Here is a 25,532-nt window from a genome sequence, read left to right on the forward strand (position 1 = left end):
AGGAGAGGTCAACAACCGTACGTACACACACACACACACACACACACACACACACACACACACACACACACACACACACACACACACACACCCCTGTCACTGTTCAGGTTGTGAGGAGGATTTCATGACTTCAGTAGAAGTTAAAAACGTGAAACGAGGCCTCACAGTGTCTGAGCCTCTGAGCCTCAAGTTGTGTTTACATACGTGTGGTTTGTTTAACACGTGTGTGAGGTTCTCACTGAGTTACAGACTGTGTGTGTGTGTGTGTGTGTGTGTGTGTGTGTGTGTGTGTGTGTGTGTGTGTGTGTGTGTGTGTCAGCGGAGACTTTGACCTCCAGCTTTTTGTCTCTGCTTTATTATTATTTGTTTAATATTCTTGGTCGGCAGTTCTCAGTAGATTCCTGATAATTAATTATTATTATTTCATAATAATTAAGAATAAGCTCATTTACAGTCAAACATATATATTTTATTGTCTCGCGTTCCTTCATTTCTTATTTGTGCAGTTTATTGATCGAGTGTATTTACTCTGATTTACAAAAATATTTCTATTCAAAGCTCCAAAGAATGAATAACTGCAGCCTCACATTTATTTAATAATGAAAATAACATAAATAAGATAAATAATTAGGTGAGAAATTAATTAAAATAGATTAATCACAATTTAAAACACATCACTTATGATAAACACATTATCATAAAATGTAATTTCCATTCATTTAAATTTTGGATACCAAACTAAATGTTTTCAAACCCTCTGTTTATTAAGACGTGAAGGTTTTTATTAAAAGTCATATTTGATGTTGGGTTTGTGGGAAAGTCAGATTTTATATCAACCAGACTTCACTGGGTTTCTATTTAAATAAGAGTTTTAGTTTTTCTGCTCCTTCAAGTCACTCGGTTCATTTTTAATGATGATTAATTTCACTGGATCAACAACATCTATTAATTTAATATGTGACATCAAACAGCCAATCAGAAGCGTTAAAACGCCTTTTCTTATTTAACTTTTCTTTTTTCTTTCTTTTTCTTTCTTTTTTTATCGTCAAACTCTTTCTTCTTCTGATGCGCGTGTGCGCGACTTTTACGCGTGACGGTGCCCTGTCAATATCTGTCCACACACACGCTCACACACACACACACACACACACACACACACACACACACACACACACACACACACGCGCGCGCGCACACACACTCGCAGACCAAAGACGTGAAGCCTCGTGTCCGTTCAACCGGAACCGATTTAAGGTTGAATTTTAAGTCCGTTCCATTGATTTATTGATCGATTGATTTGAGCGCCACGTGCTGCTGATGTTTTCTCATAATAATAATAATGAATAATAATTAATGATCACTCGACTTTTTGGATGAGAGGTTTTAAAGTTCTGTTCCATAATGTTCTATTATTTTATAAGGTTATTTTTCTCCTTAATGTTCATGGAATTTATTGTGATTATTTTAAACTTATATTTAAAAACTTTACTACGAATTGTTTCTAATATTTCTGACGTTAAAATACAGATGGTGGCGCGTAGAGTGTCTAATCGTGTTGATGTCACTGTAATTTTTATCATTAAAATAAAACACTCCTGTAATATATGTATTTTATTATTAGTATTAGTATTAGTAGTAGTATTGTTAGTATTATTTATCTCAGTAAAGTAACAGTTGAGTCTTTATCAGTCCATCAGCTCATTGATCGTTTTCCTTTGAAGACGCTGATTTAAACTGAACCTGCTTCATTATTTAATAATGATAATAATAATTTAATATAATTTAATAACTGCTCTTTACGTTGAATGTAACAGGTTCCTGCTGAGCGTCCGAGTTCATCATCACTGCGTGTGTGTCTGCGTGTGTGTGGTGTGTGTCTCTCTCTGTGTGTGTGTGTGTGTGTGTGTGTGTGTGTGTGTGTGTGTGTGTGTGTGTGTGTGTGTGTGTGTGTGTGTGTGTGTGTGTGTATTCCGCGGTGATAAAACGGACCATCAGCAGTAATCTGCGTCGATACGCGCCGGCAGGGCCGATGAGGGATGGAGGGACAAGCAGGAATTAATTGCTGTATATAGTTTTGTGTTTGTGGAAGAGAGAGAGAGAGAGAGAGAGAGAGAGAGAGAGAGAGAGAGAGAGAGGGGAGGGGGGGGGGGGGGGGGATCGATCCACCGGCCACCGGCCCGCTATTTATCATCCCAACACGCTTTATTGAGGTCTCCCGGGGTGTGGGGGTGGGGGTGGGGGGTGCTGTAGATAAAGCAGTCACGCACACACACACGCACACACACACACACTCCCTCGTGTGTCACTCTCTGACCCAGATTATTAATTAAACCAATAATAATATTAATACAAATATGGAGGCAAAAAGTGCTGAAAAGGAACGTTTTTTAATCCGTCTTCATTTAAAACAGATATTTGAAATCAGTTGTAAATTATTATTCAGTTAATTTTACTTTCTATAAAAGTATCACATATTTCTTGACTCAGATTAAATAGACGTTCATGTTTTGATCATATTTCATATCCATAGATGCGTCTGTGATGAGTTTTTGTGTTTTATAAAATGTTAGTAACGATGTCGACTTTCATCCTGACTCTAAAGTCGTATCTTTAAATAAATGAACATACGATAAAGTGAATAAATCATGAAGAAAGTAAATTGCAGAAGCCGTTACAGTAAGATTTGGCCTCTGAGTTAAATGAATAATGTTTTTCTGTGTAAAACCTAAAGGATCCAGATGTTTGCTACAGATGCTCAGTGTGAACAGTCCCACATGTCCCACAATGCAACTGGACGGCGTCTCTTCATAAATGAGATCATTATAAAATAATCAACACTTCATCTTCTGTCTGAAATCAGCTGAAAGTTTAAATCAAATCTGTTAAATATTCCACAGGGTTTGTTTGAGATAAATCAGATATGATTTAAAACTCCTGATTCCATCAGATTCAGACGGACGTTCTCGTCTAATGAACGTCTCTGGAAGGAAACTGACTCATGTTGGAAGCGTCAGTTTGCAGCAGATTGATCCTTCAACGATCAGCTCGGACAAATCCACACTGACGTTTCACACGTTTATTTAATATTTAATAAATGTTTAATATATGGAAATTATTCAACCTTTACAAACTCAAATTACATTTAAATAATAGACTCGAAACTTGTGACGTGTTAAATATGTGTTAGCTGTTGTTTTGCTGTTTATTAAAGTACATGATGTGTTGTGGTGAATGTATTAAAAAGCTTCACAATACACAATGCAACATATTGTCTATGAAGCAAAGTCAAAATTATCCAAATCAAAATTAATCTAACTCACTTTTCAATGTTTTACAGTTTTTTTCTGTATCTTTAACTGAAAACATGCAGATTTTTCTGATTAGTGACAGAGCAGGAAAAAAAAAAGACTTGAAATATTGTTATTTATGTTCAATAAATTAGAACGAATTTAAAGTCGTATGATTCTGTTCCAGCAGTAAAACGTACGACAGGAAGTCGTGGGACAGCTGAGGGTTGATGAGAAACAGATCAATTCTTCCAGTTCGCATCTGGAGTTAATGTCAGCCGGCAGTTTTACTGTAATTTAATAAAGTCAGCTACACCCACACACACACACACACACACACACACACTCTGATGTGATTGTTGGTTTTCATCTGTCACACAAGCCTCCATGTTTAACGTTGAGAAATTAATTTGAGTTAAATGAAAATTAGATTACGTGTTTGTCAAAGCGGAACATTTTAAAACATTCTCCTTTTTACTCTGGATCCTCAGGATGTGACGAGTTGTTGTTTATTTTAATTGTTTGTGGAGATTTTTAAGAAGTAAATTGAATCATCCTTATTTACTGAGGACAACAATGTTCATTTCAGAGACAAAACAAATGTTGTAATTGCATCATTTCAAAAAGTTACACAACAGAATTTTTTTTCTTTCAAAAGGCAAAAGTCAAAATGTGAAAGTTTCCTGTTTGAAAAAAGAACCGAACCAACTGAAACGTCCAAAATGCAAAAACTAAATTTCTTTATGTTTCTAAAATCTAAAAGGTTTTGTGATCATACATTTCCATACGCACCTTATTTATCTGTGATTTATCAAAATGCAGATAAAACATCATGAGATATAAAGTAATGATGAAGGATTTACAGATAAATAATGTTACAGACCTGATGTTTCATATCTGACTCAACACGGTTTTACTATATTCATGTTGAAATGTTTTTCTTATCAGAACCGTTAAAAACTTCGGACACTACTGTATGCAGTGCAGGGACAATCCACCAGGGGGCAGGTGTCAGAGTCTATAGATCAGGTGTTTCAGAAAAGTTTTGATCACATTGATGAGGTAGAGAAAGTTTTTTTAATTAAAACACTGTCGTCCTAATGTTGTTTCAAAGCCTTTACATCTGTAAATCTATAAAAAATGATACAAGCAACTTTTATTTCATTTTTGCCCAAAACGTTTGATCCATCATTAAATCTCTCAAATTCACAGAAATATTACAGAGGTCATGACCTTTCTGTTTGTAGGAGCTGGGTCCGAACGTACTTCAATCACTCAATCAATCCAATTAGCCCATATTCACTAATCACAGTTTATCTCATTGGAGTAAACAAGGTGCAGCATCATCTGTTCTTCACCCTCCAAACAAACTGTAGCTCCTCAGTACAACGTGTCGTTACTGTTCTCTGAGTTTTATCTCTGTGTTTGGTCTCCACCACCTCCGGAGGGAAACATCTTCACCAGCTTGTCTCTGACTCTGTTTCCTGTGCGGAGGCTTCATCGTGAAAACTGAGGCCGAACACGACAGGACATTTTCTGTAAAATGAAAACTAGTAGCTGAAGAGAGAGCAGCTTAGTCGGCTGTGGGTTGAGGGAGCGAGCGGCTCGCTGTGTGGTCCGTCCTCATCTGGACTCACAGCTGTGCTGGAAACAAACAGCCATTAACATCCAGAGGCTTTATGAAGTGTGAGGGTTTGTTCAAGAGACGTCCAGGAGTTTGTTAGTGACCCTCGACCTTCTCCATGTTAGCTGCTCTAATGAGTCAGGACAGAAAACTGCGTTGTGCTTTCACACTAAATCACTGGATTAGAGTCGGAGGAGTGCAAACGTAGAAATGGAAAGTGTCTCTTCAAAGAGTCGGTACAGGAGGATCTGGGTCTGGTGTGTTTGTGAAGCTGAAGAAAAACTGAGCTTTTAAAACGAGACGCGTCTGAAGAGATGAAAATGTTTCATCAAAATACGAGAGGAAAAAACTCCTCGGATTGAGGGAACGAACCTCGTCACTAAAGCTCGGAGCGACGAGCCGCAGAGCGCTAACTGGAAATGGCGTCCGTCTTTCTGTTTGAATGGAGAAGATGAATGAAGCTTCATCTGGTTGCCATGGTAACATCATGATGGTATCACTAGCAGCATCAGCACCTTCAGGCGCAGTATTCAATAGTACTACAGTACTCCACAGTACTCCATTACTCCATAGTCCTACAGTACTCCACAGTACTACAGTATTACAGTACATTATATCATCAGAGGTGAAGATGCTGTCTCTACTTCCTGTGATTGGTCCAAAAGGTTCAGTTTGAACACCTCTTCTGGTCTGAGGAACCTTTCACACCTGAAAGTAGGATTCTTTTCTTATTTACAGTTTGAAAACGTTTCATTTTGGTAACATAAGTCCACATATTTAAATCTTTCTACAAAGATAATTTCAGAGTGATTCCATTAAAACGGTTGCTGTCATTGGTGGATGTAGTTTGAGCGTCAGACGTTTTCTCCTCAGCTGAAATAAAAACCTCCTCTGGTTTGAGTTCAGAGTCGAGGATCGAGGAGAATTCAGCCTCTTACATTTTTCCCATTTACTCGACCGTGAAGCTGAGCTGCACTTTGTGGTTAATAAATGAGCATAATATGGTTTAATTAACCTCAATCCATCACGGTGTAAAAGGAGCTTTCTCCCTGTCGAGAGGCGGATATTTAATTTTGAGAAAAACATTTTAAAAACCCAACGACAACATGAACATCCTGTTGCTCTCAGCGTCTCGGCTGTGTGGGACTTTTCTGTCCAGATAATAATCTCTCATTATGTTGCTACAGTCAATTAACGTCCATTACTGTCAGGCTGCATCTCTGGGTAAATGTTGACGCTCGCTAATTCCCAGCAAAACGCTGCTCGCCGCGTTTAACCTGGAAAAACACAGCGGAGAAATGTTTCCTTCTCCTCGTGGTCAGAACTCAGATCCTTTTTCATCACTCTCAGTTTTTCACTGTCGGAATTTTACAAACGAGCCGGTGAAGAGCGGAATAATCCTTTAATTTGACAGAGCTGCTCACGCTTTATGATTTCACCTCATGTGATCAATCAATCATCAATCAATCACGTGAGCGTGTGTGTGTGTGCGTGTGCGTGTGTGTGTGTGTGTGTGTGTGTGTGTGTGTGTGTTCCAACATCTCTTCAAATAACAGACACAAGCTAAAATTTGTATTTTGATCAGAAACTATTCATATATGAACCAATAATTCATCTGACATGGTGTAAATGACGTCATAAACAAAAATCATTATAGACCAATTGAGGTTTATACTCTGATGTTTGTTGGTTTATATAAAGTATTAGTGTGTATAAGTATATATAAATATTAGTGTGTATAAGTATATATAAATATTAGTGTGTATACGTATATATAATATTAGTGTGTATAAGTATATATAAATATTAGTGTGTATAAGTATATATAAATATTAGTGTGTATACATATATATAATATTAGTGTGTATAAGTATATATAAATATTAGTGTGTATACATATATATAATATTAGTGTGTATAAGTATATATAAGTATTAGTGTGTAAGTTGTGTTCTAGTTTCTTAAAAAACTAATATCACAATAAAAGATAAAAGAAAATAAACAAAAACATATTCAATCAAATCTCATTTATCACAAACTGTTATTGTTAGAATCTTAAATAATAATTTCAACCATTGACTCTGGAAATAAACATGAGATTTAAACCGTAAAACCTTGATTTCCGTTCGATCACCTGAGGTTTATATTTCATTCTGTGTTTGTCTGGATGTTTTTATGGAAGCTGAAAGTGAGTCTGATCTTTGTGTCCAGGCTGCGACATGTGTGCAGACAACAGGAACGGCGAGTGTCCGATGCACGGGCCCCTCCACTCTCTGCGGCGCCTCGTCGGCACCAGCAGCTCGGCGGCTCCCGTCACCCTGCCGGACGTCCCTGATTGGCTCAGAGATCTGCCCAGAGAGGTGAGGCCTGCGTCTGCCTTTTGTAAATACTCATAAGGATTTGTAATATTTAGAATATTAGAGAAATTACACGAAATCGTTGAACTCTTCTCTGCAGAAGAGTTTGTGTTTTCCTGATATTTTCTCTTTTCTCACTCTTTCTTCACATGTTTTTCACCTTGACCCGTGATGCATAGAAATAAATGACACAGAGAAACGTGCACTCATGTGGAGGTGTGTTGTGTGTGCAGGTGTGTCTGTGCACGAGCACGGTTCCAGGTCTGGGTTACGGGATCTGTGCGGCTCAGAGGATTCCTCAGGGAACCTGGATCGGTCCGTTTCAGGGGATCCCGCTGCTGCTGGACAAACTGCATGGATCCATGAGGAACACACGACACCTGTGGGAGGTGAGTGAGTGAGTGAGTGAGTGAGTGAGTGAGTGAGTGAGTGAGTGTGTGTGTGTGTGTGTGTGTGTGTGTGTGTGTGTGTGTGTGTGTGTGTGTGAGACAATGTTTATACCTGAAACTCACTGTTCAGGAGGAACACACACTCTGTTATTCTTATTCCTTGTGTCATATTTATGAACTTCATCCTGTGTGTGTTTGTCTTTGTGTGGATGTAAAATACAAAAGGTTTGTGTAGTCGTGTGTGTGTCTCTGTCAACTTGTGCAGTGTGTGTGTGTGAGTGTGTCTGTGGTCAACTTCATGTCAGCTGTGAACCCATTGATCAGAGCAGATTGTATTTACATACAGTGGCAGGAGAAAGTCAATGTGGCAGTTATAAACAGCTGCATTAGCATTGTGGGGGAGAGGGGGGGGGGGACGAGGGGAGAATGAGGGATGCTGGGAGACGGAGAGATAGATGAGTCCCCCGTGGCCGAGCTGGTAAAGGTCAGTCAGACGTCGGTTGACCGGACATCAGTCTCTCTGCTGTTGACCACAGCAGGACGTCGGGGGGGAGGGGGGGGGGGGCGTGAGGCGGTGGGTCAGAGGTTGAGGAGCGGGGGGGGCGATGGGTTGGGGCGGCCATTGAAGTCCAGCAAGAGCGAGCGTCCGGATCTGAACATGAGTTCTGTCTGATTTTACACTTTCTGCGGCTGACGCACAAAGTTTAATGTTGTTGTCACGTTTGTTCGTCGGCTGTTAAACGTGAACTTCAGAGACTCGAGAGGAGAATCAGAGAATCAGAGAATCAAAGAATCAGAGAATCAAAGAATCAGAGAATCAGAGAATCAGAGAATCAGAGAATCAGAGAATCAAAGAATCAGAGAATCAGAGAATCAGAGAATTAGAGAATCAGAGAATCAGAGAATCAGAGAATCAGAGAATCAAAGAATCAGAGAATCAGAGAATCAGAGAATCAGAGAATCTGAGAATCTGAGAATCAGAGAATCAGAGAATCAGAGAATCAGACACAGACGAGCAGCTGAAGCTTCATAGTGTCGGAGGACAACTCGTCACCTGCGACACATTTTACTGAATCCAAGAGTCTGATCAAGTTCAGAATAAACAGAATAAATATATAAACAACACATGTAACATGTAAGAATCTTTGTTTTTCTGATTCCTGCAATGTTAAAATAAATCATCAGCATCTTTAATCTACTAAATTTGAAAAGAGGAAACACCAGAGGCAATAAAATAAAAAATAAATACTGGAAAAGTAAAGTGAAAAAGATTTTACTAACTTAAAATTATGACTTAATTATTTTAAGCTTTTGTACATATTTTTCTCAATATTAAAACTTTACTCTTTACTGTCAAACATTTTTTTATTATTAATATAATTTCTTTATTTTACAATAGTGGTTCTGATACGTCTAAAATATATTTCTGATATTTACATTTTAATTTGAATAAAATTTTAAATGTGAGTTTCCAGCCGTGTCCTGACTCATCTGCATAATCTGACCAATTCATTATTAACAGATTAGAATTAATTTCTTCCCAAAAATATTCAATTCAGTGTCTAATGATTTAATTTTTCTTTATTTAAACACTTTTTTAAATCTTAGTATTTAACTGTCTTTCTTTTTATTTTTGCTGCATCCATTAAAGTTTGAGACATATTTAATTAAATGATTTGGATAATTTAATTTAAACAAATAAATACACGTGCTGAGATAAAACAGTTTTTCCTGAACAGGTTCTGTGACATAGAATAAATCTTTGTGCAGGTGTAGAAATAAAAACACGTGAAGGTTCGACTGGAGAAATAAATTCTTCTTTTCTCTGCAGCTGTTTTTAGGTAAATCAGTCAGATAAAACCCTTTTAACCAAACTGAGTCTGACTGAGCTTCCTGTGTCCCGTGGTTGTGTCCGGACCCTGCAGAGGGAAGTCAGGACCATCCAGGGCTCTCAAACCAGCCTTTGATTCCTCGCCCCCCCGGAGAAATCCTGATCCGATAACCCGACTCTCACATCGGCAGGTTATCGGCTGCCGGGCTGAAACCGGTCATTAGGCCTATTGACCACGAGGCTTTACACACAGATCCTATTAAAACTCACTGGTTGTTAAACTCGCTTATTGACGCCCCCCAAAACAGGAAGAGATGTGTGTCCTATAGCCAATCAGGGAGCCGGTGTCATGTTGTCCATGGCGCCCAGGAAGAGCCAGTTTTAATTAAGACGCCGGCCGTCACCAGCGGGCGGAGCATCTCTGTGGTGCTGCAGTATTTTACTGCTCCACAAATTGATCTGAGATCAGAGCTGAAGTTTAAGGTGGAATAATTCTCAGGTTATCACGAAGACTCACGAGACAGAAACACGAAGACAAACTTCATTTCATTTTCATTTTGATTATAATTCAGATTTTCTCTAAGCTCGTATGTCGGCTCTGATCTGAACTCAGAGTCACTTCAGTTTGAGATTAGAACAACGCTCTGGCTCCAGATGTTTGCTGCTTTTCTCATCGTAAAATGTTTGATCATATTTTATATTTTTGACTGTTGATCAAATTAAACATTAATAAGCTGGTAAAACTTATTAAATATAAAATAAATGTTAATATTACAATTTGGCTTCACTTCTCAGTTCATCTTTATATACAGTTTATGTATAATCTGTTTATTAAATGGTAAAATAAGGAGAGTTTAGTTAATCGATGAAGTAATAAAAACTGCTTTAAAACACTAATAATAATAATAATAATAATAATAATAATAATAATAATAATAATAATAATAATAATAATATGTTAAATGTGAGTATAGAAGTGAAATAAATATATGTGCGTTAACGTACCAGAACTTCAAACTTTTACATCAGGTGTAAATGATAAAGTAGTATATATATTATATTATTAGTAAACATTGTAAATATAGTAGTAGAAATAAGTACAGTAGTGTTTGAGGGGCCGGCTCCTCGTTTGAACCCGTGACCTCTGGGTCAGAACCTCTACGTCATCTTGATTGAAAAGAATGTTCAGTGAAAACACGAGAACCGCCCGAGGTCCTCCGTCTCCGACCTTCGGGTTTTACAGGAGTTTTCTTTAGGACGATCTGAGGCTGGACGAGCTGTCGGCACAGAGACGAGAGGAAAACGTCAGCCGCTCAGTTGGAGACAAAATATTTTGTTAGTGTTGGATCCCGATGGGACACATGAGGATTAAGAGAATTCCAAAGCGCTCGGTGGTATCTGGGCTGTTTGCGTCATGCGTCAGATGAAATCATTTTCTGCGTTTGCTTCCTGCAGCTGAATCACTGTTGTTGGTCTGTGGTTCTGTCCGCTGGTGCTCGTCCGTCCGTCAGCGTTTCCCTGTCGTTTCCCCGTCAGACTTCACATCGACTTCAGTGGTTTGTGGTTAAAGCTCCTTGATGTTTGCTCGACTGATGTCATCATTTAACGGCCGACTCTGGGTTTTTATGATCTGGTCTGTGATCGACATCATCGCCTCTGTTACGTGATCGTCATCGATGGTTTAAAGTCAAAATGAGATGTTTCGTTTGGAGTTGTTTGTGTTTCAGCGAAGCAGGAAACGACCACGGTGATAAAAAGCAGCGGTTCAGTGAGTTTCACCTTTATCTGAAGAGACGTGAGAACTGCAGACTCACAGGGATAAAAAGATGTTAAAGGTTTAATCTGGAACATTATATTTTTAAACCTGTGGTAAACGTAAAGGTGCGCTTCATTCTGTCGCCTGTTGGTGGCGTCATACCCTCTTTGTGTGTAGGTCAGTGTTGTGTTTGTCTGAAGAGACAAAAGTTTTTAACCAGTTTGAAGTCACATTTTTACAATTCACTTTTTATATCTTGGTGGTTTTTAACTCGATATTTGAAGCAGATGAAGGATTTTAGTCGTCAGACGTCTGGATCCGAAGTTTTCAGAGAAACAAGCTGAGCAAACATTAGCGGCAGCTCGACTCTCAGCCAATCAGAGACGTCCTGAGTCCGGCGTCAATGAAATTACTAAGAAAGCTCAGAAATGTCCTATAACAGCTGTTGGGGACTATTTCATCTGCGGATTAATCCACATGTGGTTCTTTAGTGTGTGTAGCAGCAGAGCGTTTTGTGTATGGATCAAAATTAACTACAGTGTGTGTGTGTCTGTGTGTGTGTGTCTGTGTTCGTGGCGATGACGGAACATGTTTTCATTTACTGGTTCATTTGAGTCATGTGACACTACAATGTCCCACATTTGCATAACACACGCCCAGTGGCTCATCTGACACGCCCCTTAATTAATCCCAGTACTTAGTGCGGAGGCCGACATTTCCTAAACCATCTGGAAGCAGCTGACCAATCAGTGCAGCTTTATCGGGGTGTTTGCGACAGAGGCTGAAGAGAGGAGCTGCAGCGATGGACAGTCTGAGGACAGTGATTCTGAACATTAGAGAGTGAAAACATTTTACAGTCATAACACTAATTACACTATCAACCTGAACATGAACAGAATTTCTCTCCTTTAAGACGTTTGATCAGAGTCTTCATCGCTGGTTTCATCTTCTTGTTTGGTCCAATCGACACGTTGGACAGATCAGAGACCTGGAGCTGACCCGACATGTTGCTTCTGCGGTTCAGCGTCTTCAGGTTTGACTGATCTCCCCTTCGTCCGCAGCTCGGTGCTGTTTGGTTAAACCCTCTCGTACGTTTCCCTCGCTGTGTGACATCACCCTGTAGGCATGGTAACCACGGGGGTTCGAGAACAAAGAGTGGGGTTTTCCATCAGGACCTCGGAGGTAGAAAAACACAGAGTGTGTGTGAACATGTGCGTCGACTCTTCATAATCCAGCAGGTTGTTTGATCAGAGTGTTTTTACACAGTGATACAGCCGCTGGTTGTTTCCTCTCCTGAGCTGACGAGGATTCACACGCTGCGACGAGCTGCAGTGTGAAAACATGTGAGCTTCATGTCACAGGTTACAAACTGTGAATGTTCATCAGGGCACCAACACTCAATTATTATTTCTGTCAGCTGAGCTCAGTCAATATTGTTCATCAGAAAAATGTTCTGATGTAATGTTAAAAAAGATCTAAAGCATAAACACACATGTTAATTCATGTGAAATGTGACATGCATCTTCTCCTGCTTCTCTGTTTCTCTTCTTCTGACCTTTTTATCCAGAACGTTCTACAAACACGTTCTTTATTCTCCTGAACACAGAGCGAGGAATCAGTTCATGTTTTAAACCTTTAGAGTGACAAACAAAAAAAACACTTTCTTCAACTGAGAAACATTTCAACATCATGAAATGTAGATGATTCAGAACATTTTAAGTTACGAGAAGTGAAGAAATGTACAGACAAAGTTATTATGAAACAATAAACTGAAATAAATAGTAACTGAACACATATTTTTGTAAAGTTGAGACATTTTTCTAAGGTTAATAAATGTATTAATAGTTGTCAGTAGCTGGGAGCGTTTAACCATGTGGTGATAACACTGGTGAACAAGGTGGTTTGGGGGAGGTTGAGTTTGGGTGGAGTGAGTAGTGATGGTTCCTGAGTCCTTTAGGTGGTGTTACCTCCGTCCTAAAGATGTTACTACCATGGACCTGTGGGCAAGGGTACCTCGGTCTGATGGGAACTGGTACCTCGATGCTGGTGATACCCATACGTCTGGGTAATGTTGGTTCCTCAGTCCTCTGGGTAATGTTGGTTCCTCGGTCCTCTGGGTAATGTTGGTTCCTCGGTCCTCTGGGTAATGTTGGTTCCTCGGTCCTCTGGGTAATGTTGGTTCCTCGGTCCTCTGGGTAATGTTGGTACCTCAGTCCTCTGGGTAATGTTGGTTCCTCGGTCCTCTGGGTAATGTTGGTTCCTCGGTCCTCTGGGTAATGTTGGTACCTCGGTCCTCTGGGTAATGTTGGTACCTCGGTCCTCTGGGTAATGTTGGTACCTCGGTCCTCTGGGTAATGTTGGTTCCTCGGTCCTCTGGGTAATGTTGGTACCTCGGTCCTCTGGGTAATGTTGGTACCTCAGTCCTCTGGGTAATGTTGGTTCCTCGGTCCTCTGGGTAATGTTGGTTCCTCGGTCCTCTGGGTAATGTTGGTTCCTCGGTCCTCTGGGTAATGGCGGTTCCTCGGTCCTCTGGGTAATGTTGGTACCTCGGTCCTCTGGGTAATGTTGGTTCCTCGGCCCTCTGGGTAATGTTGGTACCTCAGTCCTCTGGGTAATGGCGGTACCTCGGTCCTCTGGGTAATGTTGGTTCCTCGGTCCTCTGGGTAATGGCGGTTCCTCGGTCCTCTGGGTAATGTTGGTTCCTCGGCCCTCTGGGTAATGTTGGTACCTCAGTCCTCTGGGTAATGGCGGTACCTCGGTCCTCTGGGTAATGTTGGTTCCTCGGTCCTCTGGGTAATGGCGGTTCCTCGGTCCTCTGGGTAATGTTGGTTCCTCGGTCCTCTGGGTAATGGCGGTTCCTCGGTCCTCTGGGCATTGGCGGTACCTCGGTCCTCTGGGTAATGGCGGTACCTCGGTCCTCTGGGTAATGGCGGTACCTCGGTCCTCTGGGTAATGGCGGTACCTCGGCCCTCTGGGTAATGGCGGCACCTTGGTCCTCTGGGTAATGTTGGTTCCTCGGCCCTCTGGGTAATGGCGGCACCTTGGTCCTCTGGGTAATGTTGGTTCCTCGGCCCTCTGGGTAATGGCGGCACCTTGGTCCTCTGGGTAATGTTGGTTCCTCGGCCCTCTGGGTAATGGCGGCACCGTGGTGTTGGTCCTTCACGCTCTGCTGCTTCTCCCTGTTGGTCCTTGTTGTGTGAGAAAGCAGCAGCTCTGCCTCCAGACGTTGAGGTGAATCAGGGTCGGTTATCTAAATATTATCCGTCTCTCTGAACGATTATTACCCCTCTGATTTATGGCGATGGCGCGCTGCTCGCTGAAAACACTGTTTCAGCTGATGAAGCGTCTCAGACGTATGTATGCGGAGGTCCAGACTGTTGCTCTTGGGCACGCCGGCAGCGGCGGCGGTGGCAGTGGTGATGGCAGCACGGTTTATGAGGCTTGCAGCTGAAAAATGAACTCGTCAAAGACAGGCTGTGCTTAAGAAAACTGAACGAGCACAGGACCGAACAGCAGCTCGTCAGAGACGGGATGAGTGAGCTCTTATTTAACCTTCCTTTCATTTGAGCTGGCAAGTCAACTAACACATTCTGTGGTCAGAGAGGACTACACGTCCTGGATGACAACGAGGAGAAGAATCAGATGATGGAGAGCCGACTGTGTGTTTTCTTTAAAGAGGAAGAGTTGGAGAGAAAGAAGGAAGGATGACAGAAGGGAGATCTTCATCGAGCAGACGAGGACTGATCTCGAATCTGTCATCTGCACATGATGTCTGCGAATAATCTCATTTTACAATCCTGTAACAGCTCCAGTGTAGAGATGTCACTATTTTAAAAATGTAGTAGTCGATACCGATAACATGAAATTTCCACCATTCTCGATACCCAATTCGATACCTCGGCAAAAAACCACAACAAGAAATCCCATTCAGTTCTCATGACATCACTTCTTCAGTGAGTTTTGTCCAACACCTGCTGGAGGAGGAAGAGTGAGATTAGGAACAGGACATGAGGAGGAGGAGGGAGAACAGGAGGAGGCTGATGAAGACAGCAGATAACAGTAGAATTAGTGGAGTCTCATTGATTAGCTGTAGAACAGAAGCGTGCGAGCATTGATCGGCTCTCAGGAACAGTTTTACTGTATTTGGACTGAAGAAGAAGAAGAGAGAAGACGACAGAGCTCTGTATAGAGAAGAAGAAGAAGAAGAAGAAGAAGAAGAAGAAGAAGAAGAAGTGACTGACAGTCGGACTTTTCTCTTCTGACTCGTCACTAAACATCTTCCGAACACACGTGATCTGTTTGGACGGGGACATGAACCTGAATCTATCGTGTTTTTGAGCTTTATAAGATAAATAAGTCTGTTTTTGTCTATTAAGATTATTCAGAGATGATCAGGTTATTTATTCGCAGCTGATGGTGTCATGGTGCAACAAGTGGGGACTGGTTTGAAATGTGCATGTGTCCATGTGCTGGTGGAAAGCTCCAACATGTGATATCTGATATTTGTTTGCCAGACAAAAACATTATTGTTACAAGAAACCCTAAAAAACACATTATCCTTGTTAGAGCCTCTGATTTTCTCCGTCCTTCTCTGATAAATTTGATTTCTCCACCATCTGCTGTGACTCATGGACGCAGCTGCTTCCCGAGTCCTGAATGTTGGACGTTACCACGAGCGCCCGAATCCACCACACCAGCTAATATCTCAGATTCACCTCAGGCTGAACTCAGTGAACCCTCCTGTGTCCTGTCCTGAGACCTAAGTCCTGTGTCCTGTGTCCTGTGTCCTGTGTCCTGTGTCCTAACCTGAATCCCGTCCTGAGTCCTGTCCTGAGTCCTGTCCTGAGTCCTGTCCTGAGTCCTGTGTCCTGTGTCCTGAGTCCTAACCGGAGTCCTGTCCTGCTGCTTTATTCAGGGTTTTTACTGGATTGAATCAATGAACATTTATTATTACTATTTATTAAAAACTAGAATAAAAACTGATTCACATAAAGTTTTTGAATATTTGAAACAAACATCTTCAATCTAAACTCTGAACTTCTTCATGTTTCTGTGTGTGACAGAAATAAAGTGTCATCACACCTTCAGACATGATATCTCACAGCTTACACACACACACACACACACACACACACACACACACACACACACACACACACACACACAAACACACACAGCGATAAACACACACACACTTGTCAAACACACGTCGTCCTCTGAAGGCGCAGCAGCCATTTACATGCCAGTGTTGGTTCAGAGCTGCATTTAAGTGTTTTTCACTGATAACTGAACCACATTCCTGTCTACACACACACACACACATACACAGACAGACACACACACATACACACACACACTCAGGGTATCTCTTGAGCGTGTGCTCAGTTCAGACAAGAACAACATTTACTCTCTTTAATAAGGTCAAAAGGTCAAAACACTGTCAGTCAATTTCAGACACACTTTCTGACACACACACACACACACACAAACACACACACACACACAGACCCACACACACACAGAGACCCACACGCTGTTGGGTGAGGTTGTGCAGATCGCTCCCTGACAGTCGTCAGTCAGAAATAACAGATTTGAATCCACAGACTCAGTCTGAACAGTGGATTGAACATGAAGCTTCTATCATGAGACGGATGTTTCAGATCAACATCAGACACATCAGACGAGTTTCCATCTGATCACCATTAATGTTTGGATATTGGGAGTAATTGGAGTTTATTAAGATGAGCAGTAGGTGGCGCTTATTCTCCAAACAGAGGCAATTACACCACTGAAGAAGAAGAGGGACCAACCAGATGATCGAATTAAAAACGAGTCAATCAATTTTTCACTATTTTCCAACCTGATGTTTTACAGAACAATAATCATCGGATTCATCAATAATCCAAACTACAGATCAGCCTCATCAGTCGTAAACGACCTCTGAACAGCGTCCTGTCTCCTGCAGCAGCAGCAGCCGGTGTGACGTGTGTCTCAGTGTGTGACCAACGTCTGAGACAAACTGAAACTCAAACGCTGGTGATTCATTTCATTTTTAGAAACCGAAGCTGACGCCGGCGGCTCGACTGTGTTTGCAACGTTTTTTAACTGTTGAACTAAACAACGTGTTGAATTCGGCCGTTTGTCTCACGGATGGAATTTTGTGGCGATGGATTCGATAAACAGAGGCGACGAAAACGTCACTGACAGAACGACATGGAGCTGCGAAGCAGCTGCTGCTGAAGTTTTACTGAACGTCAGGTCACACACATTCAGCTGCTGCACATGAACACACACATGCTCACAAACTGTTACACACATCATCACAGCTGCTGAACATCGGAGGCTCGGACCGACACTGACAACAAACCTTTGAGCAAAATTTGTTTAAAAAAACTTGGAAATCGAGAAATTTAAGTGATAATTTCAGAAGATATTTTAGCAAAGCATCAACATTCCTGTGAACGTAAATGATCAAATGTGTGAGAAGCGTTCGGATTAGAATTTAAACACAGAGACATAAGAGCACAAGATTCTGTAGAAACACACACACACACACACTGATATACAGACACAGACACACACTGATATACAGACACACACACACACTGATATACAGACAGACACAGACACAAACACACACACACACACACACACACACACACACACACACACACACACACACACACACACACACTAATGGACATTCAGACGATAACAGATGAGTCTTCGACACCATTGATCATGTGGACGACAGAGAAGAGCAGCTATTGGCTCAGGTCATCACCTTATACACAACCTCAACACCTCCTCAATGCAGACACACACACACACACACACACACAGACACACGGACACACACGTGTTTTCTTACTGTTTCCACCACAAGTAGAACTTAATAACTAAGAGAAGTGTGGAGAGTAATAACGTCTCCTCTTCCTCTTTGTATCTTTAATCACAGACGTGTTTGGTTTATGTTTCATGTCTTCGGTTCCACTGCTGCTGTGAAAAAGTATTTTTAGACGTCTGAACCTGTTGTTATGGCGCAGACGCTGGCAGCCGGTGCCGCGAGGCTTTTAACAAGGTGTAAATCAGGTTTGTGTAACGTTTAACACCCAACAGGCCTGACGGAGGATAAGAGGCTTCTGATTTGTTGCCACGGTTTGTTTGAAACATTTCAAATTAACCGTTATTTCTTTCTGTTGAAGCTGCGAGTGAAGACACAAAGATTCATTCTGCAGGAAACTCCAGAAACACCTGTTGTTATGAATCTATAAAGATGTGCAGATTTTACTTTACCACAATATCACGTACAGTTTATAAATAAATCTAAATAAATACTCGTGATTCATCTTCATTTCCTGAACCCACTTGAATTAAGTTTTAATCTCATCTGATGTTACTGCTGTTAGATGGATGAGAAGCTTCCAGCCTCTGTGCTCGACAGATGTGCAGGAGGTCACGACAGATGTGCAGGAGGTCACGACAGATGTGCAGGAGGTCACGACAGATGTGCAGGAGGTCACTTCTCTCTCACTTAAAGCCTGATATTTGTGTTGCAGATCTACGACACAGAGGGAACGTTGCAGCACTTTATCGATGGTAATGATCCCAGTAAATCCAGCTGGATGAGGTACATCCGCTGTGCCCGACACTGTGGGGAGCAGAACATGATGGTCGTCCAGTACAGGTGAGAACTTCAGAGAACACACGCACTCTTCACTCGGCCTGGACAACAAACATATCACGATGTTTTTATGACTCGGTGACACCTGGTGGCCGGAGGGTTTATGTCTGTTTTTGTGAACACGAAACCTCAAGAACACCTTCAGCATCATTTCTGCTGTCGTGCACCTCTCGACTTTTATAACTTAGTCTCGTCTGAACATCGATTGAACCGGAGGCAAGAACCTGTGAACACGTCCGTCTCTGTAGCTGCTTTATAAACGTCTCTAAAACAACCAGTGGAGTCGCCCCCTGCTGGTCATTACACAGAACTAAAGCTCCAGGCTCCTCTACGCTGGCTTCACGTTTAATGTTCTCCACAGTCTGTGTTTGAATCAATGAAGAACAGAAGTATTGAGATGTGTCCTTCTCTGATTGAACTTTAAGTTTCTGACGGATGCTCGGACTTGTTAATCTGTTAAATGATGATGTAATAACTTGTGAAGTGATTTTCCTCTCAGAGGTCAAACTGAAATGGCGGCTTGTCTTTGTGAGTCTTTATCAGCAGGATTATTTTAGATTATTCTCGTGTAGACACTTTATTAAACAGGATAAGATGTTTTCTCTGTCAGATTTATAACCTCACACTGGTCCTTGGTTGTTTTTAGTTAAAAGCTGATAATAAAAGGAGTTTTGCTTTGTATGAAAACAGAAGATCACAGGTCTGACGGCCTCCTGCTGAGCAGCTGCTCGGCGGCGGGGGGCTTTATTTTTCATACCTGAGAGCCCTTGGATGTGTTTGATTTATAACCCGGCCCCGCCTGCCTGCAGCAGCGTGTGTGTATTAAACACATACATTTGTTTTAAATACGTACAAGCACCTCCCCACTTCTCTTTTAATCCGGGGAGGTCATTGGGTAAGTTTGATTTATGGACCGGTCCCACCCGGGTGTGTTTTCACATGGGTCCGGCACCACCCCGCCCCTCCCCTGGTGTGGAAAGGATTATTAAAACAGACACACACACATACACACACACATACACACACACACACACACACACACACACACACACACACACACACACACACACACACACACACACACACACACACACACACACACCTTCTCTCCTCGAACTCTTCAACAATCTTGGACTCGATTCTACCAAAAAGGAAATCAAATCATTTTACGCTCTTATGAGTTCGTGTGTGTGTCAGTTTTTCATGTTTTGGCCAAAACCATCACAACATGAATCTTTTTTTATTCTTTCCTGAAATTCTTCATTTATTTCTGAAATATGAAATTATTCCGCATCACGTATGACTTGGATTTTATTGACTGTAAATAAACATCGATGACACGTTTCCACTTCCTTCCAAAACGTTTATTTAACGTTTACTTCGATTCTTCAGTTTGGTCCATGTCCCATCTGCTAACATGGATACCACGATCACTACTGTACAGATTACAGTACAGACTCCAGATGACGTCATCGTGTTTTAGCTTCTTTTCTGGAGGAAGTGGAGACAAGTCGTCCATCTTTGTTTCCAGTCATTGATCAGCATCCGTTCATGTTTACGTACATGAGATGATTTTTTTTGTCGGTGTCACTGGACCAAGTCTGTAGCTGCTCTGCAAACGACCACTTCAGTACTACTGTAGTTATATATATATAATAACAGAACCATCATAAACACTAAAACTGTTAAATATCCTCCTCTGTCTTTCATCTCTCTTTATTCCTCTACTTCTCTTTTCCTCCATTTGAATCTCTTTGTTTCTCTTTCAGTCTTTCTTTTGTTTCAACCTTTAATTTCCTACGTCTTGGTATTTTACTTTGGCGGGGTCTCCTCATTAAATAAGCATCATGTCATTCAGTTGAGAGTTTCCCTCTCTCCTCCTCCTCCTCCTCCTCCTCCTCCTCCTCCTCCTCCTCCTCCTCTTCATTCTTTTACTTTTTCTTCTTTTTTCTCCGCTCTAATTTTTCAGTCTATTTGTCTTTTTCTCCTTTAATTATTGTTCCTCTTCTCAAATTCTCATTCTCTCTGTTTATTTCTCTTCGTTTCCTTTCAGATTCGCTTTGACAGTAAAAATAAAGTCGTGTTAATCGTGACTGTGATGAGTCGTTGATATAAATCCCATCTGAAGTTACATCAGATCATTTGTCAGTTCCCTCAGTGTTTCTGAGCTTTTACTGTTTCCTCCCCAGCGACAGCCGGTGGCCGGAGGGAATACATGTTCAGGTTCCTCGTCCTTCAGACCTTCACTTCTGTCCTTCAACCACCAAATTATAATCAGTTCATCTTCCAGTCCGACTGAACGTTTGTACCAAATCTGGAGAAATTTAGTCGAATCGCTCTCGAGATGTTTTGTTCAAAGTCAGACAACCTGGAAACATAATCCCTCCGGCCACCGGGTGTCAGCAGCGCGGACACATGCACCTGCTGATGTGGACCAATACAGTTCAGAGCTTAGCTCGTCCACACTGGCGTCGGCCCTCATCACCGAAAGCTCTGGAACCTCCTCGTGTTTCCAAGTTGACGTCTTCGTCTTCTACGTGTACGGCTCCTCTTCTTCATCCTGAGATGTTTGTGTTCTTCCAGTTTCACGTCCGTCACGCGTTAGAAACCTCATCAACACGTCGCTCTCTGGGAAGCTTCCACACATTGTCCTGCTGTCTCCTCACATGGACTCACTCTGGCAGAACCTCCAGAACATTTCACGTCCAGACTTCAGCTCATGTCTCGTGGCAGCTTTGTGTTTGTGTGTCTTCACTGAGCAGGTTCCGATCTCAGGTTGTTAAACGATGTGATGATGAACTGAAGCTTTTTATTGAAGTCGAGTCAAACTTCACACACGAGGAAACCAAATGTGTTTCTAATCATCTTCACATTAAAGAGCAGCTCTGGTTTGGACTGAACGTCTCTTTGCTGTAAGTGTTCGTCTCAGGCTGTTTGCAGGGGAGTCATTTGTTTTCTGGCTCGAAGGCACTTTGGCAGTCATGGGAGACGTGTGGGAGTTGAACCTGTGACCTCTCAGCTACGGTCGTGTCCGTCTGACACCGAGTCGCAGCAGAAGGAGAAAATGTGGGAACGTCTGGATATGAACTGCTCACTTTGTCAGGACGATGGTTTTGGGCGGGTCAGGTGTTGTTTTAGCGTCGGCGTGACCCGGGAACCTTCTGCTCGCTGGCATCGTGGTCGTTAGCCGCGTCTGCGTGAGAGACACCAGATATTTCCCATAAATCATCTGGGTTCAGTCTGATGGGAAGTGGAGCTGTTATCGGACGAGAGGCGTTTCCAGACCTGGACAGTTTGTCTTTGTCCCAGTTATAAATATTCATGATCCTCAGAGGAGAGGACTTCACTGACCTTTGACCCCTGATCCAACTCTCATTTATAAACCGTCCTGAGTCATAATCTTCACGTTATTCATCAGAACTCGACTGAACATTGAGGTAAAAGTACAAATAACACATTGACTTTGCTACTTGAGTAAAACTAAGTGCTTTCAAATATACTTAAAGTATTAAAAGTAAAAGTACTTGCCGAGAGGTATTAGTGAAAAATAATAATTTCAGGTGTTTCTTCTTCGCCTGTGATGCTGCTGCTGCAAGAGGCGGAGTCTAATGTTACCTGCCCTCTCTGATTGGACCAATAGATCAATACCCCTCTCAGTTTTAACACTATAGAAGAACAACGTGAACATGTAACACGATGCTTTGTAAAAATGTAGAAGAGTAAAAGTAAAAAGTACCTGAAAATGTAACTTTACCTCAGCAAACAAACACTGAAACGTCTGTGAAAAACTTATATCGGCTGATTATTATCAATCAACTGATAAATCATCAAGTTCTTACTATTAGTGAAACTTCATTAGCAGAAGTGACCAGTTCAAATATAATAAATAAGCAAATGATCAAAATAATTCACGTATATGTCACACCACAGAGTTTTATCGCCACCTACTGGTCCATGATTGTTTTGGTGTTTTCTTCTGGACGCAGATGTTTAGTATATCTGCAGATGTGTCGACAGAGAGCGACTCTGAACTGGATCCTCGTTCCTGTTCTGACTTTGGTTTCTCTTCACATTCAGGACGTGTGTTTGTCCTTCAAATTAAAAGTGTGTGTGTTGTGTTGCAGGTCGTGTATCTTCTACAGAGCCTGTATGGACATCCCCCGAGGAACAGAGCTGCTGGTCTGGTACAACGACTCCTACACGTCCTTCTTCGGCATCCCGCTGCAGTGCACCGCTCAGGACGAAAACTGTGAGACACACTTCTTTCTCTCCTTCTCTCTTTCTCTCCTTCTCTCCTTCTCTCTTTCTCTCCTTCTCTCCTTCTCTCTTTCTGAAAGGAGGAATTATTTTTCTGGGTTGTTCCAATTTTTGTGAACGTGTTATCTTAAGAACGCCTCGAGGGAATTTCCTCAAATTTGGTGCAAATGTTCATTTGGACTCACAAATGAACTGATTCAACTTGGGAGGCCAAAGGGTCAAAGGTCAAGGGTCAAGGCTCAAGGTGAATTCACTAATCATGTTTTTGGCCTCTTGAACAAGTGAACTTCTTCACAGTTTGACCAGTTGTCACTGGGACTCAACCACAGGGCCGTGATTCTGGTTTTAATACGTATATATATGGCCCGATGTATCAGTATTGGAAATATTGTTGCTGCATCAGCCTCAAAAATCCATATCGGTCGGACTCTGGTTCAAACATGTGGAAAGAAAATGGTCACAAACATTTCTCATTACTTCTCATTAATATTAATCATTAGTTTTGCCGATAGTCAATATTCATGTTGATTTTATTCATCCTATTACTCATCATATTTTCTGTCTCTCCTTCCTGTTCTCTTCACCTCTGTTTGACGCTCTTTCCTCCTCCTCCTCCTCCTCCTCCTCCTCCTCCTCTCTTTTATCCATTCTCTCTTTTTCTGTCACCAATTTATTTTTGTTTACATCTCCTCCCGTCAGCCTCGTTTTATATTTTCCATTCTAACTGTTTTCTTGTGGATTTGTCGGAGTAACTCGCTGCAGGGAGGAAAAACAAAGTCCGACGTTTTTTTCTGACACAATTATGGAGAAAAGAAAAGAACAGAAGAGAGAAAAGAAAAGATAATCTGTGGAATCTAAATTGACGTGAATTGAATTAGGGGCTCGTCTTTCACTGAGTCGCAGTGAAATGAGATCGTGCTGATTGCAAATTAAGACGTTTCACCACAAACTGGTTTGTTTTACAGCTGGAACGACTTTTACATGACATTGTTGTTCATGACGAGTCTGTGGCACACACACACACACACACACACACACACACACACACACACACACACACACACACACACACGCTCACACACACACGCTCACACACACACGCTCACACACACACACACACACGCTCACACACACACGCTCACACACACACACACACACACACACACACACACACACGCTCACACACACACACACACACGCTCACACACACACACACACACGCACGCACACACACACACACATACACACACACACACTTGCATTACTTTGTTTTTGAGGACCTTCTTGCTCATACAAACTATTTTCATTAACAGTTGAATATAAAATATATTTAAACTCAAAATCTCCACTGGTTCATTGGAATAATTTCCGTCACCTTAATTCAAATGAAAATGCAACGATTCCTTCAGGTGAGATTTATGTTCGGGCCTGAGCAGAAGGACACTCGGTCCTCAGCTGTGGATCTTCACTGAGGACGTCAGGTTCAGACACATGTGAAACCTTCTGAGGTGTGAGAACAGGCGTTTAAAGTCAGCAGTTAAATCTTAAAACCAGTTCTGAAACTGACCTGAAGCTAAAATTGTAGTGATGTTCTCTGTCAGGAAATCTGGCTGCTGCGTTTTGGACGAGACGTAAATCAGAATTTGGCTCTGGCAGGTGAAAAGTGGGTCAGTATCTCAATCTCAGGTCTAGTGTCCCATCGTCTGAAGGTAAATTAGCCTCTGAGGGCAGCGGTTGATAGTTTGGTTCTTCTGGTGTCTTTGGTTCGTCGTCATTTGTTCGTTTACAGTCCGACTCGTTTCCTTATGAAACACAAACTGTGACGCTTGGTGTTTCTGTCAACGTGTTGCACTTCCTCTGACTGTTTACCTGCCGGCAGCCAAAGCTCCTCTGGTCCCTCGTCTGCAGGTTGTGTTTATTCACGTGAAGAATCTGTTTATAGACTAAAACCTAAGTTTCTCTAAGTTTCTAATAACGATCTGATCTCAGAGTTTCTGTAAAACTGAGTTGCCATGAATCTGAAGGGAGGTCATCATCAAAGGTGACAGAGAGCTGGAGATCGAGCAGTTCAACATTTGTCCTTTAACTTTTCCATCTGATGACAAACACACAACACAGCAAAGACTGAAACAAAGACTCTCCTCAGTTGTGATCTAGATCAACTGAGTCCGTGTAGGGATGCCATGCGGAGTTTGGTCCTTAATGATTCACACACACACACACACACACACACACACACACACACACACACACACACACACACACACACTCGTCCTCCCTGCAGTGACAGAAGTTTGTTCACATCGAGATGCAGTTAAATTAGATTAAAGTGAAAACAGCGTCTCTG

At 41.8% G+C, this 25,532-nt stretch overlaps 1 protein-coding gene across 3 annotated transcripts in view; it reads left to right on the plus strand.

The window, feature by feature from the left end:
* Positions 1-25,532, plus strand: part of prdm6 (PR domain containing 6) — a 56,571-nt gene that overhangs the window by 2,338 nt on the left and 28,701 nt on the right. For all 3 annotated transcript variants that reach the window (XM_034596795.1, XM_034596793.1, XM_034596792.1), the window contains exons 2-6: positions 1-17; positions 7,123-7,271; positions 7,502-7,657; positions 18,804-18,931; positions 23,053-23,177. The exon at positions 1-17 is cut by the window's left edge and continues 709 nt beyond it. In XM_034596795.1, the coding sequence (XP_034452686.1) occupies positions 1-17; positions 7,123-7,271; positions 7,502-7,657; positions 18,804-18,931; positions 23,053-23,177 (575 nt within the window). The remainder of the gene's footprint in view (positions 18-7,122; positions 7,272-7,501; positions 7,658-18,803; positions 18,932-23,052; positions 23,178-25,532) is intronic.

This window comes from Hippoglossus hippoglossus, chromosome 9 (assembly GCF_009819705.1).
Source record: "Hippoglossus hippoglossus isolate fHipHip1 chromosome 9, fHipHip1.pri, whole genome shotgun sequence".
NCBI classification, from domain to species: domain Eukaryota; kingdom Metazoa; phylum Chordata; class Actinopteri; order Pleuronectiformes; family Pleuronectidae; genus Hippoglossus; species Hippoglossus hippoglossus.